The 14307-nt window shown below is 38.5% G+C and overlaps 1 protein-coding gene across 1 annotated transcript; it reads right to left on the bottom strand.

Annotated features, from left to right (window-relative positions):
* Positions 1-129: 129 nt before the first annotated feature.
* On the bottom strand, positions 130-6857 carry LOC104439162 (polyprotein of EF-Ts, chloroplastic). The gene is given in 6 exon segments (XM_039307956.1): positions 130-954; positions 1466-2177; positions 2253-2465; positions 2740-3949; positions 3951-4949; positions 6629-6857. Coding segments are annotated over 5 exon segments (3702 nt in total). The 5' UTR covers positions 4884-4949; positions 6629-6857; the 3' UTR covers positions 130-320.
* Positions 6858-14307: the final 7450 nt, after the last annotated feature.

The raw sequence follows: 14307 nt of genomic DNA, 5'->3' as shown, positions 1-14307 counted from the left end.
ATTTTGTGCAAATGCAATGTTTTGAACAAAGTCCACAGCCAGATTATCAGTTTTGAGATGACCAAATTTGCGACGCCTGGTACGGTAACGAAGGTAGTAAAATTTAAAAAGCCTCTGCAACCTGTTATGTAAGGATAAAAGAAATATAAAGCTCTCTTTCTATGGTCTGTCACCAAAATGTAGCTGTCGCGGTGAGACACCGTACAAATTACCATTGCAATTCAAACTTTGATATAATCTTAATATGTAAGATCAAAACTCATTCTCTCTCCTAAAATTGGTGTCGCCGATCGTCCAAAGGTGGTTTCGGCCCGCTAATTCTATTCATCTCCTGCCTTGGCATCTTCAATTGCCTCCCCGAGAGTGAACCTGACGAACCTCCTTACTTTCATGTTCTCGCCGAGAGCTGCGATGGTTTGCTTCACCTGGTCCTTCACCAATAGAGAGTCGTTCTTGATGAACGGTTGCTCTAGGAGAGCAAGCTCTCCGAGTCTCTTAGAAATTCGTCCCTCCACAATCTTCTCTCTGATGTTCTCTGGTTTCGACTGGAGGTCCTCTCTCTGCATCTCGAGCTCCTTTTCTCTCTTCACAATGCTCTCAGGAATTTCATCGATGGAAACGAACTCTACCTGAGGGCACGCTACCACTTGCATTGCCAGATCATCGACCAGCTCCTTGAATTTTTCACTTCTACCCACAAAGTCCGTCTCAGAATTGACTTCAATCAGCACTCCAATGCGAGAGTCGTGGATGTAAGAACCAATTCGGCCTTCAGCAGCAAGGCGGCTTGATTTCTTGTCTGCAGTGGATAGACCCTTCTTTCTGAGGTACTCTTGAGCCTTCTCAAGATCGCCTCCTGTTTCAGAGAGAGCTTTCTTGCAATCCATCATTCCCGCTCCAGTTTCTTCACGTAATTGCTTGACAAGTGCAGCAGAAACTGCTACCGTCGGTGGCCTGTGAAAAGGAGTTAGCATATTGTGCTTGTAAAATTTGTGACAAGAAAAGATTGCAATGTTAAATGATTCAGATGAAATGTCCATCCAATGGTCAAAAGACTCAGGTTTTTCTATGAGCGTTGCTGCGAGAAGGAAGCCAATATCCATATGTGCACGTGCAAGATGAGATACTTCATGGACTAACAACAGGTTTGTCTAATAGGAACAGCAACAGATTCTACACAAGTATTTGCAGTCCAAATGAAGCGATGGATCACCTGTCTTTAGTTCTAAAAGAAATCTAAACTTAAAAATTGTTAATGCACCATACATTAAGATCTTCATGTTCACGATCGTATCTAAAAGTAGGGATGGTGCCAAAGAGAAATGGCAGGACATTAATGTAGCCACAAGAGTATCAGAAACAGGACCAAGTTAGCATCAACATTATCAGAAATTGCTCACAAGTGATAGTCTAAGAATCATTGGGGATTTCAGTATACAATAACTCAGGGAAAGCACTAGCTTACTTTTGAACAGTTTCCTCGGCTTTGGCAGCTACAGGTTCCTCTTGCTTTGGAGGTGCTTGAGGTTTTGCCGTTGTTTGCGCAGCAACCTCGGCAGCAAAATCCTGGCTCTTCTTCTCCAATCCTTCTCCAAGATTGAGACGCACAAATCTTCTAACTTTAATATTTTCACCAATGGTAGCAATTGTCTGCTTCACCCAGTCCTTTACTACCATCTTGTCGTTCTTTATGTAGGGCTGTTCCAGTAGTGCCAACTCCTCAAGCCTCTTCTTGATTCTCCCTTCAACAATTTTTTCTCTAATCTGCTCTGGCTTTGACGAGAGATCCTCCTTTTGCATCTCAATGTCTCTTTCCTTGCTGACAATTTCTTCTGGGACATCCTCTGTCACCAGATACTGAACTTGAGGGCATGCAGCCACTTGCATGGCTAGATCATCAACCAGTTCCTTGAAAATGTCACCCCGAGAGACAAAATCCGTCTCGCAGTTTACCTCTATTAGGACTCCAATCCTGCTATCATGAACATAGGAGCCAATTCTGCCTTCAGCAGTTGCTCTACCGGCCTTCTTTTCTGCACTAGCTAAGCCTTTCTTTCTTAGGAATTCCTGAGCCTTCACAATGTCACCTCCACTCTCTGAGAGAGCTCTTTTGCAATCCATCATTCCTGCACCAGTTTCTTCACGAAGCTGCTTTACAAGAGCTGGTGATATACTGGCTGCAATAAAGGACCTTTAACATCAACATCCACTGTATGCACTAAAAATATCAGCATCATATAGAAAATGTTAACCTTTTGGTCCACTTTTGTTTGGCAAACCACTGCTAGCATTTCCACTGGATACAGCAACAGTGCCATTTTCCTTGGTGACATCTTCAATTGGTGCTCCAGAAGATACCACAGAATCACCTGAAGATATTGGTTCAAGTGGCTCATTTGTGGCATTATCGAGTTTTGTCTCTTCAACTTCTTCACTCTGACTGTCTGAAGACAGGATTGCATCATCTGCAGGTACTCCGGATATATCAGAAGTGTCCACGATTCACAGAAGGCAATACATGGAAGCATTATCAGAAAATACATCAAAGAAATAGGAAACAAAGGGTCCCATTGAATGAGAAGTTGCACTGATATATTGAGATATATGAGTGGCATACATCCATAAAAATGTCAGCCATTTGAGGACGGACAGTCACCACATCACTGGAAAAACTAAATGAAACTTTTTACAAGCAATTTAAAAAGCCAAAAAAGGTGAGGAAAAGAAGTGACTAGGAACCTTTAGCATCTGGAGAAGAATCATCTGTCTGCACATCTGAGCCAATCATGCTGCCCTTTTCATCCGTAGAAGTTCCTAGCCCATTTACTTTTCCAGATACTCCATCAGCAACTTCATCTACAGTTTTAGGTTTTTCAATTTGTTCTTCCTCTTTTGGTATGGCACTATCTGATTCACTCTTTGCGACTTGGTAGGCTGTTGGGCTTTCTGAAGATGAGAGCTGACTAGTTGTCTCCCCAGAGGATTCAGGAACTTCATTACTTGTCTTTTCATCATTTGGAGCAGCCTCCTCAACTACCAATTCGCCCGTCGGAGCCACCTCCACAGGTACCAACTCATCTTTTGGAGAAGCCCCCTCAGCTACCAACTCGACAGATGATTCTTTTCCTTCAGTAGTCAAGGCTTCAGGACTGACCTCCACTTCTTCCACAGCTGCTTGGGTAGCACCATCCACACTTTGTGACAAGCTTGAAGCCGCACTTTCTGGTTCACTCTTTGTGACTTCATCGGCTGTTGGGCTTTCTGAAGATGAGAGCTGACTAGTTGTCTCCCCAGAGGATTCAGGAACTTCATTACTTGTCATTTCATCATTTGGAGCAGCCTCCTCAACTACCGATTCACCCATCGGAGCCGCCTCCACAGGTATCAATTCATCCGTTGGAGAAGCCCCCTCAGCTACCAACTCGACAGATGAGTCACTCCCTTCAGTAGTCAAGGCTTCAGGACTGACCTCCGCTTCTTCCACAGCTGCTTGGGTAGCACCATCTGCGCTTTGTGACAAGCTCAAAGCCGCAATTTCTGATTCCTTATCATCAACAGTGGAACTGGTTGACTCCTCATCTGCTTTAATGTCTCCCAGATCCACACCAGCTGAAGAAGCTGCGGTATCTCCATTCACAGTGGAAGGGACCGTAGCTGTTGTTTCGCTGCTATCTGCTGGTTGACTCAGCACTTCAGTAACTGATGCAGTTTCACTTTTGCCTGCTTTTCCTTGTATTTCATCAGAAGCAGTTGGCGCCATTGGTTTCTCCAATATTTCTCTCTCATTCAAAAATGCAGAAATTTCCTTGTTGTTCTGGAATGCCAGCACAAAAGGGTTTGTTGCAACATGTACAACACCTTGGCTAAGCTGAGCATCTAAGTTCTTAAGATTTTCTTCCTTCTTCATTGTCAATGTAGCCTGTCCTCTTGATATCCGTAAAACTCGAACGTTCAACCTCTTGACCTATCTCAAGTGAGGAGCCTCCCATCATGCTTACAAATCCATCATCAGATTCTTCTGATGTTGGCAGAAACCCTTCTTCACCCTCAGGAAGAGATATAAAAGCACCAGACCTGGTTAAATTCTTAACTGTGCCCTTAAGATCTTGCCCCTTCACAAACTTCGAGCTTTTCCTGGCCTCATCTCTCTTCTGTGCAACATTACTTTTTCTAGAAGGTCTAGGCCTATCGCCACTTGCAGGAGCATCTCTCCTTTGCAGTGTGTCATCACTTTCACGCATGGATAAAGAAATCCGCCCTGTCTCATTATTTGCTTCTAGTAACCTGACCTTTACCTCTTGTCCAACAGAGACAATACTTCCAACATCCTTAACGAAGCGGTCACTCAACTGGGAAACATGTACCAGGCCATCGGTGAAAGCTCCAAAATCAACAAAAGCACCAAATGGCTGTATAGATCTTACTTTCCCAGTAAAAGTTGCCCCAGGAACCAATTCTTCATTCTTTATAGGTGGCATTTCACTTTTTCTAGCGGGCTTTGACCGTCTAGCTTGAGCAGGCATTGAACTTGATTCTGGTTGGACAGAGGCTTGCTCGCTCGTTTCAACTTCACTAGGTGTGCTTTCAGATGATTCACTTGAATCTTTCTCTGCAACAGGAGGCTCTTGTTCCTCTGTTGCTACATCAGTTCCTGTGGCAAATAGTATGTGACTCCTATATTTGCAACGCAGCCCATACCCCAATCTTGGAAACAATATGATGGATGATGGTAGAGGCAAATTGTGTCCTCTTGAGAATGAGGTGCGAGTTGGCCGTGTCCCTGATATGCCGCATTGGGTAGATCGGTTATTCTTCCTTCGCAAAAAGGCATTTCCAGGAATAAGGGTGATATTGCTCACAGAAGATGGAATAACTGGAGTCATTTTGTCTTCGATTAATGCAAATTTTGTACAATATGCAGCTATGATAGCTGCTTATTTTTGCTTCACCTGGAAGAGAAATGAAATGGGTTAACAATTAACATCGAGATATTTTGGCCCAATGCCTATCTAGACTGAAAGACATGCAATAGGAGTAGCACGCACAAGAACCAGGATGAGATGCACTAAACAGTCACTGAAGACCTAGGTATGTCCAAGCAATATTCTGTGTTCACAAGCAAAAGCTCAAGCCTAAATCAGCACCTTAAATGGAGCAAAAAGCTAGAATCAGCACCTTAAATGGAGCAAAAAGCTAGCTTATGGCTGTCCTGTCTCATTTGTCTTATGGCTGTCCTGTCTCATTTGTACATATAGATTGATGAGTGATTTTACTAGCTCCAATTTCAAACATCATAAGAGGAGTACATCGTATGCTCGCCAAGCCCATGAAATGGTTAGAATCACAAGGAAAGTGCTGAAAAAGAAAATCAAGAGTGGAAGCTTCTTTTCACCTCTTGTGGAGCACAATCATTGTAAAGTAGGATCCATCATGGTTTACTACATCATCTGCTTGTCAAGTCTATTATTTTAAAGTTTTTCCCCCATGGTTGTGGACAATGATCTGCTTCTCAAGTATGGCATGTGAGACATACAAGCATGGCCTAAACTTAACTTTCCTTTTATTACGAATTTTTTTCTACCCATCAAATCTCACTTAATCTTATGCCAATGAGTTAGAATAAGTGAAGCACACTAGCTTCTCCTTTGACAGTAGTTATCCCATGTAAGATACACTTTTCATTCACTACTTACACATACATTGTAACAAAGAAGATGAAAGCTTCACTCCTAGCTCCCCTAAATAGACAAGAAGCGATCATCGTTCACTGTTTCCAAGGAGAGACCGATGATTATTTGTTTTCTCCATCTGAATTTAACAAATGCTGGTAATTAGACAGTCTAAATCTCAAACAACGATCATCTTTGCAATAAAATTGCACCGTAAGTTCAGAGAGCAAAGAATATGTTCCCTTCGCATTGAAATTCCATAGAAACTCTCCTTTCACTTAAAGAAGAGACCAAGCCATAACAACGCAAAGCAACCAACACAGAGCCACAAACTTAACCTTAAAAAGCATTCACCTCATAAAATAGTCAAACTCCACAGCTCAGTCAATGCGAGTAAATTAGCATTTTTTTCTTTCATATCGTGCAACAAGTCTTGCATTTATCTGCTCAGAGTAAAATTGTTATCTAAGTTGGAGTGCTCAACTCTTATCCGCATGCTTCCCTGACATGGCTAAAGGCACAATTCCGATGAACATAAGCACTGGACAACCACAGAAGATTCAAAAAACGGACAATAAATATTTAAAGTAGAATATTTCACATTACAAGGACCAAATCCTCAGACACAAATATCGCAAATTCAAGTAGAATTCTCCTAACCACCAATGAAGACAATCCGAAAAGATAATGCAGCTCAGCAGCACAGCCGAAGAAGGCGAAAAATTTCACGAAAACGAACATTTTCACAGCAAAATGTATAAACAGCTCTTTCTCCGCACTCCGGATTAACCGAACACCGACTCGCATAAATCCATCGCCCGAGTTCTTAGCAGCGAATTGAAGACTCCAAAAAAGCAACGGATTAAAAACGCGTTCGTCATCCTCAATCGCCGCGCAGCAACCGCAAGCGAGCGCGTTCTCTATACAGTAAACGGGACGGGAAGCAGGCGCTAACTCACCGGAATTCGGCGAACCGCAGAACCGGAGGCCGGCGGACAGAGAGCCGCCGCCGCCGCCGCCGCCGCCGCCGCCGCCGCCGCGGACTGGAACCGCGGGGATGGTGGAGATGAGCTGGCGCTGGTTGGAGAGCGCCGGAGCTCAGCGGAGTGGCGAAGAAGGAGAAGATGAAGAAGATGACGGTTGGAAGGAGAGGGAAATGAAAGGTGGGACTTTGGAATCTTATCTTATGCTCCTTTCTCTCTCTCTATATCTCTTTCTCCGTCGCTCTCTGCGCGCCCTGCTCTCGGTGTCCATATCCAATGGCCATCCTTTCTCCGGCTGTCCGGCTCGGCTCGGCCGATTTGGACCATCTTGAGATTAATATTATGAAAAATCTTATATTGAAATACTTATTACAAATGATAAATTTATCATTCGTTAATTTTCATTAAATTTTATTGATAATTGACGGGTATATTAATTTATGGTTTCACTTTTCGTTTTGTTACAAGTATATCGATTTGTGATTTTTCGTTTTATTAATTCAATTAAATAGAAACTAGACCTATTAAACAGGCAGGTCGGGCTGAGTTTGAATCGGGTTATAAATAGTCTGACTCAAATCAATATATTTAATCTGTTTATGACTTATTTATTGTAGTGCAAATTTTTTGACACATATCATATTCGACCTATATCCAACCCATTTAATTAAACTTAAAAAAAGCTTATTTCTTATGATTTTTTTTTAAAAATGGTATTAGTAATATATTTCATGCAATACAAATTTAATACACGATTTTTATAATTTTTTAAAAATAGATTTTTAAATTATTTTTATTTTGTTTTTTAAGAATATAATTTTTTTTTCTTCTTCTTCTTTAGCTAGTCGCCGACCACAACAACGATCGACGATCGGCCACAAGCGAGCCTCCAGCTTGCCGAGCTCACCCTCGCCCGACGCCGACGAGCTCAACTCTCACCGGACGGCGAGGCTCGAGCCTCACCAACGTCCGGCAAGCTCGAGCCTCAAACTCATTGGATCTTGCTAGCTTGAGCTCACTCAATCCTCACCGTGCCCTTAGCTAAAGGAAAGAAAAAAGAATAAAAATTAAATATAAAAAAATTATAATTTTGATTTTAAAAAATATATTTTTCTAAAGTTAAAGAGGGAAGAGAGAGATTGTGAGACTTTAGTTGAAAATGAGTTCTAAGTCCAACCATTTAAGAGTCATTTATTTTTTTTGAACTTTCAATCTTTAAATCAATTTAACAAGTTTATTTAAAAAATAAGTAATTCATACATGATCAATTTATTATTTAAATGGGTTATATACGGGTCTAAGACCCATTTTCCCCCTCTAATGGAAACTAACTATGGAGGTTTTTATGATCAAAATATTAATTTTGGATAAATTTATCATAGGCGTATCAGTTTATGATTTTTTTCATGATATTAACCCCAATTATTATGTTAGACCGACAATAATAGCAAATCTAATTTCCTACTTCTAATATACATGCTAAATGAATGTAGATCACTATCGGTGAAAGAACAATCGAAAGCCATGTGTAAATACGTGCATTGTACATGCTTGTCGTAGGCACATACGCTGTTATTTGGATAAGGGGCTCATGATATTTTCAAACCCCCCCTTATTTTTGTGCTCTCTCGACCTTTTTTGTCATTCGAATGACCTATTTTCTTTCGAGCCATGGCGTATGTTATTACGTGTAACTTGATTCGGTTATAAAATGTAAAAAAAGACAAAATGCTTCTTTGTCCTAGCTGAAAGGTCATAAATCATTTCTTTGAAGAATACGTCAAGAATTTTTTTTTTGGAAAAGCAAATGAACACTTCTAATAAAAAAACGATTTTTTTTTTCTTCTAAAGACTTGGGCCCAAAAAGCCACGAGTGGAAACAAAGATGAGAAAACTGGTCGTGTGGACTCTGGTTTCATGAGACGAAAGCCCAATCAGAAACAATAAGTGGGCCTTATCATAATAAGATATAAAGGCCCATGAATCAAGGCCCATTCAATATACGTTGGGCTTGGCTCAACCTTTTTGCTTTTATTTTTGTGCGGAATTCAACCTCACATGAATCCAATATAACAATTTCAGATTTTTAAAGATTGAGAAAAGAAATCCGGACCTAAGCAAATCCCCAAAATGATTCATTTGGTTCCTTATACGGATTTCCGGATTACTTGAATGCAAAACAAAAAGAAGACATTGTTGGGTAAAGAGCAAGAAAAACATATTGTATCAATTGAGGGATACAGGGTGTACGGGCATCATAATACGTTAAAATAAAAAATGTAATCACGGAGCCTACCATCTCTACATATCAAAAAATAAAAAAAAAGAGGCAGGTGAAACTTGTGCAAGAGAGGCCCTGTATACAAGCTGATCACTGAAACAACACATTGCTTAGACTCATTTTATTATTCGTGTGATCCACATAACATGTAAGATTCATGTCGTTTCATGAGATCCGATCATAAAAAATCTCTCCCGTGTTTCTTCCAAACATCACCGGTTGAGTCAATAACGAGTCTCGGCAATACTTAGTCGACCGCCATCGTCGCTAAATGTCGCCTAATCACTTGTCCAAGAAGCTCATCAGTATTATCGAGCAAGCCAAATAGGTTATAGGTGCGTCATAATGCAATGCGTGGTGAGGTACGCACACACAAGTTTAATATTAGATGGGACAAGCTTAAGCCGCAAGCCTATCGAACCATGCATTCACCGTCGGCGTTCCTCATGATTCGGACACAATCAATCGAGAGGATTTATTCATTAAAGCCTACCAACCTTACCGCCAATTGATCCTTTCACTTAATCATGATATTGGAGGTAGTTCAGACATACCATTATTCCCTCATGCATTCCGTTACGTGGTATGTCCACATTTTGACTGATTTTAATGCATTTTGACGCAACCCTAATGATCCGAGAGGAAGAAGACAAGCCTAGTGTACCTTATTTAGGGTGACTATTTCTTCATTTTGATTACTTGAGCTCTGCTAGTTTTATGGGAATTGGATGAGTTGGAAACTACTTTCTTATAGGTGATTGCTTTTATTGCCCTAAATAATTAGTCAATGAAAGATATTTTCATCATCGACAACAATTTATGTCTAGGTATTTTCGTGGATGAAAAATACTACTTTTTCACTCATTTTTATAAACAATATGGGTGATCCTTCCAGGAAAATGTTTTATAAGTCATTCATTTTTCGCGAAATTAATGGAATCTTAATGAAAAAGCATTTTTCTTAACATTGATTAATTACCAGATATGGCCATTTTTCATGCATCGGTTATGATGTCCACTTTAAGGCTGTAAACTTTCTCTTTCAATCGGTTGAAAGCCATAATTTTATACAACATTCACTTGAGTGCTGTAAATTTTTTTAAAATGATGCGGCATAACACTTGTAGTGCACATTTTTTAAAAGTGATAATACTCAAATAATCAATTGAAAGTTATAACATTTAAGCGAATGTGTTTTTTAGAGGTCATAGCACTCAAGTAATCGGAAAAAAAAAATGTTACAACCCTTAAGTGAGTATTATGCGGAAATTGTGACACTCATGGTCTGCTTATACTGTTTATTGCATAAATTACATATAAGAGAATCTATCGGGATCGAGCGTATAGGAAATAAATTTTTCTACCAACTCCATTTTATTAAGAATTCACCATTGAACGTCCATTTATTAAACAAGAACAGACACGCAGCAAAAGTCTATGTGCGCGACCATTCTTTAGGACAAGTGTGCATGTAAGTTGTGTTTGCGACAGAAGACAAAGCATGCATTGTTGGCAATTTCATTAGTCATCATATTCCTTGGCGGGCCCAATCAGACCCTCTTCTTTCCCCCCACAAAGCATTGCAATCAGAATTTCCATTTTACACATGGCTAGTGAAAATTAGAAAAATTCTCTGAAAAAATTAGTCATATAATCATTCTTATGTTGATCAATAGATAGATAAATAGTTACATAGAGATTTATTACTTAAAACCAAACTTATGTACGGAGAATATTATTTCCATGGCATATTCAATTGGGGGAACAAATCCACTTGTATATTCCACAGGTAATTTATAAATAATCTTGCTTGGAAATAAATTTAAGAGAAAAAAAAATATGATTATGGGAAGAAACTTAAAGAAATGTCACATGATTGAGCAAGATGACATCAAATCTACTCAGACTACATTACAATAACAGGAAGAAGGCTCACAAGTTGTCGTGCACGGATTGCAAGCTACTTAAATAAGATGCTCTCCTTCCTTCCCAAATTGCTTATATTCAAATTTACTAGGGCATTCAAAGAGACATATTATATTTCCCACGTGAGAGACGTTGTGGACCTTAATTTAATTGTCTTTCAAGTTTAGTAAACAAAAACAAAAACAAAAAAAAAAGGAGTATTATCGACCTTATATCATGGACTTGGTGGCCTTTATACTCTAGCAACTATCAACAAATAATAATTTAAGTTTTTGAAATTCCTCGATAAGATTGGGCACGATAATTCATGGCATTGGAATTTATCCACCAGGTGTATAATCTACGTGTAATAATAAAAAAAGGAAAACAAAAAATATTCGTAGACTAATGACGAGGTTTTTGCATTTGATTGAACTTAATATGTGAATCTTGTGCTGTTACTTCGAATGGACGATTCTTCTATTCTATTAAAAAACTGGATTTTTTTTTCTGTGTGTTTATAAGTGTAAAAAAACTATTGTTAAATAAAAAAATTACTAGTTGTCTAATTTCCCAGCCACTTGTTAGTAACTTACGGCTAATTTTATGAAATAACCAACTACTTTTTGTAATTTGAAAATTACGGGCTTACTTTTTATCAACTTTAATTTCCCTTTCTTAGCAATTCATTAAATTTACAGGATCTTATATCCTTTGGTCAATTTTTGTTTGAGTGATTTAACAATATTTTTACGACTGAATAACCAATTATTTTTTGTTACCAACTCTTATTTGAGTTATGTACTAGCATATATTTATTCCTTATTCAATTTGTCAACTTTTGTTATCATTTACCAACCTTTATTTGTCATTCTTATGAAGGCCTTAAATTTATTAACACTTTATGAATTTATTGACTTTTGTTTGTGTAACTTACTAGCTTTTCTATCATTAGGTTAGTTTTAGCTTGTCGACTCTCATCTGAGTTTTTTACTAAGGTTTATCAACTTTTTATTTCCTTATCCACTTTTCCATTGAATTACCAATATTGATTTGCCTCTCTAATCCCTCTGAAAAATCTATCACTTTTTACATAATCTTTTATTTACCTTTCCTACTTACCAACTAGTATATGAAACTACCAGCATCTATTCGAGAGACTTACCAACTTATTTCCAATTCAATTTTCAATTAGTTTGAGTTTATTACACCATTTATTTGTATAAGAGTTAGCAAAGTCAAAGCATTAAAAGTCATGCAAGTAAAAGTATATGAGTCAGATTAAGAAATTGATCATTTATAAACTATTGAAAAAGTCGGCTTTTTCGTAAACTGTCTTGATACATTACCAATAAGTTAACTGCAAAAAAAAAAAAATAAAAAAAAAGTCAGCCGTCATTAATCGCCAACAGTTTTTAAACATTCAGCCTAGGTGCCTCCGCACCTAACAAACGAGAATTCCTAGACCTGGTAATTTCACTCTTCAAATGATTCATACATTCTACATACCTATGCCAACGATATGCTGCTTTAGGAAAATACATCATTGTCATTGTTGGGTTAAAAATCATACCGGTCAACTTGCTTCAAATGGCAGCAAATCAGTATAATTCGATGGTTCAGTGTCAAACTTCTGTTTTTGTCGGGGCCACTAATGGTAGATTTAGTCAGGAGAAAACTTCAAAATGTAGCATCATGATCCTAGAGCTCTACCTAAAGCAGCTTAGATATCACCTTTAGTCAGTACATGAATTCATGAATTTATCTTATCTGGGCATGTTGGTTTTCTGACCGCCATGGACCAAATGCTTTAGATTAATCTTGCTTTTTGATCATGTCGATATCCTGACATTTTCCATAGGATATATTCTTTTTAAACTGGCAAAATGAAGAAAAGAAATCTTAAAAGCACTGTCCCTACGAGGGCATTTCCACCCATAAGTTTAAGAGCCCAAAAGGAAAGGTGTCTGAAACGAGCTCTGCACACTTTTAGGGCATCTCCAACATGTGGGTCGAGGAAGCTCCCCATGAAGTTTCCAAGGTTCAACATCCCCCGCAATATATTACGGCTGACATCATTATATATTCAATTCAACAGAGACTTCTTATAGTATAATAGCCAGAAATACATGGAAAATCTCCCACTTTGGGCCTAAGACATGAATTCATGGGTATAATATTATAGTGTGACAGTACAGCATCATAACATAAGGAAGATCTAGGTATCCGTATCTCCCCCATAGGGTCCGATCCCTGGGCTCAATCATGCATCGTTTTTATAATCGACCACACACCATAGAGTCCCATATACTTCACTTACCACCACATCAAAAGACATATCTTTATTTTAAGGTATGCCCACATGATGATGAGTAACGTTACCAAACTCCCAAGCTGGTTTTTTCTTCCGATGGCTTATTATCCGATGAATATTCAACGCATGCTTAATATAATAATTGCTTGAATTTGTCATTGAAAATGACCATCTATCAAAGTTGACGTCATTGGTTTGTAAGATCTTGAGATTTTATTTGTTTATTTCTTGCGTTGTGAATGTCTAGACCAATGAACAAACTATGGGTCGAATTTAAACATTAAGTACTGAGCATAGCGATGATCTTTCTTTTTATTTTTTGTGCTTTTTAACAGTGAGCCAGTGTTGGTATATGTAGCATTCTTGAAGTTAGAATTCGTACCCATGTATGTTAAGAGATCGAGCTATTTGGAGATCTCCATAGAGAGGGTAAGCTGAAGCATGCGTGCTCAATGTGAAGATTTCTCTCTATAATATAAAGCAAACCATAATCATTCTTTGACTAAATTTTAGATTTTTACAAGAAGAGAGAGAGAGATATTGACCTCCCCACAACATAAAAAGCAATTACTTCAGCCTAACTTGATGGATTAGATATACTGCGTGTCTGTTGATGAGCATCGAGATTATTATACTCTAGTGTGAAGTCGAATTGATTATCTTTGACACTATTCAATCACTTTATTATAGATAACTGGGTGGCTTACTTTATCGGTCAGGAACATACATTGTAGATGTACTTCTCTCTGCTTGAAAGGGTTTGGCTGCCAACCTTCTTCATGATACCTATTTGCGACACAAGATACAATCAAAACCCTTAAGCACTAAGTCATATTATTCGACGTTGCTTCCCTATACTATAATCAGATGTCGTCAGGTAATTAAAGCGAATAAAAAATAAAATTACTAATCAATTAGCACCAATCCAATTGCTCAAAGTGATCATTGAACCTTTGCCCTCTTCAAGAACTAAACAACTAGATCTCCTTTTAGGACCGAAGCTTCACCTATAAAAAGCACACATCATACGAACTTTTTCCCACAAAAACAAAGAATAAACAATGATGAATAATATTATTCTAAATCATGATCCAACAAGGCAAGAGCTTTTATGTATTGTACTTCAATCTTCTGCGAGAATCTTGGAGGATTTTG

This window comes from Eucalyptus grandis, chromosome 3 (genome assembly GCF_016545825.1).
Source record: "Eucalyptus grandis isolate ANBG69807.140 chromosome 3, ASM1654582v1, whole genome shotgun sequence".
NCBI lineage: Eukaryota > Viridiplantae > Streptophyta > Magnoliopsida > Myrtales > Myrtaceae > Eucalyptus > Eucalyptus grandis.
Note: the sequence above shows the minus strand (reverse complement) of the source record. Positions and strands in the feature narration are given on the sequence as shown.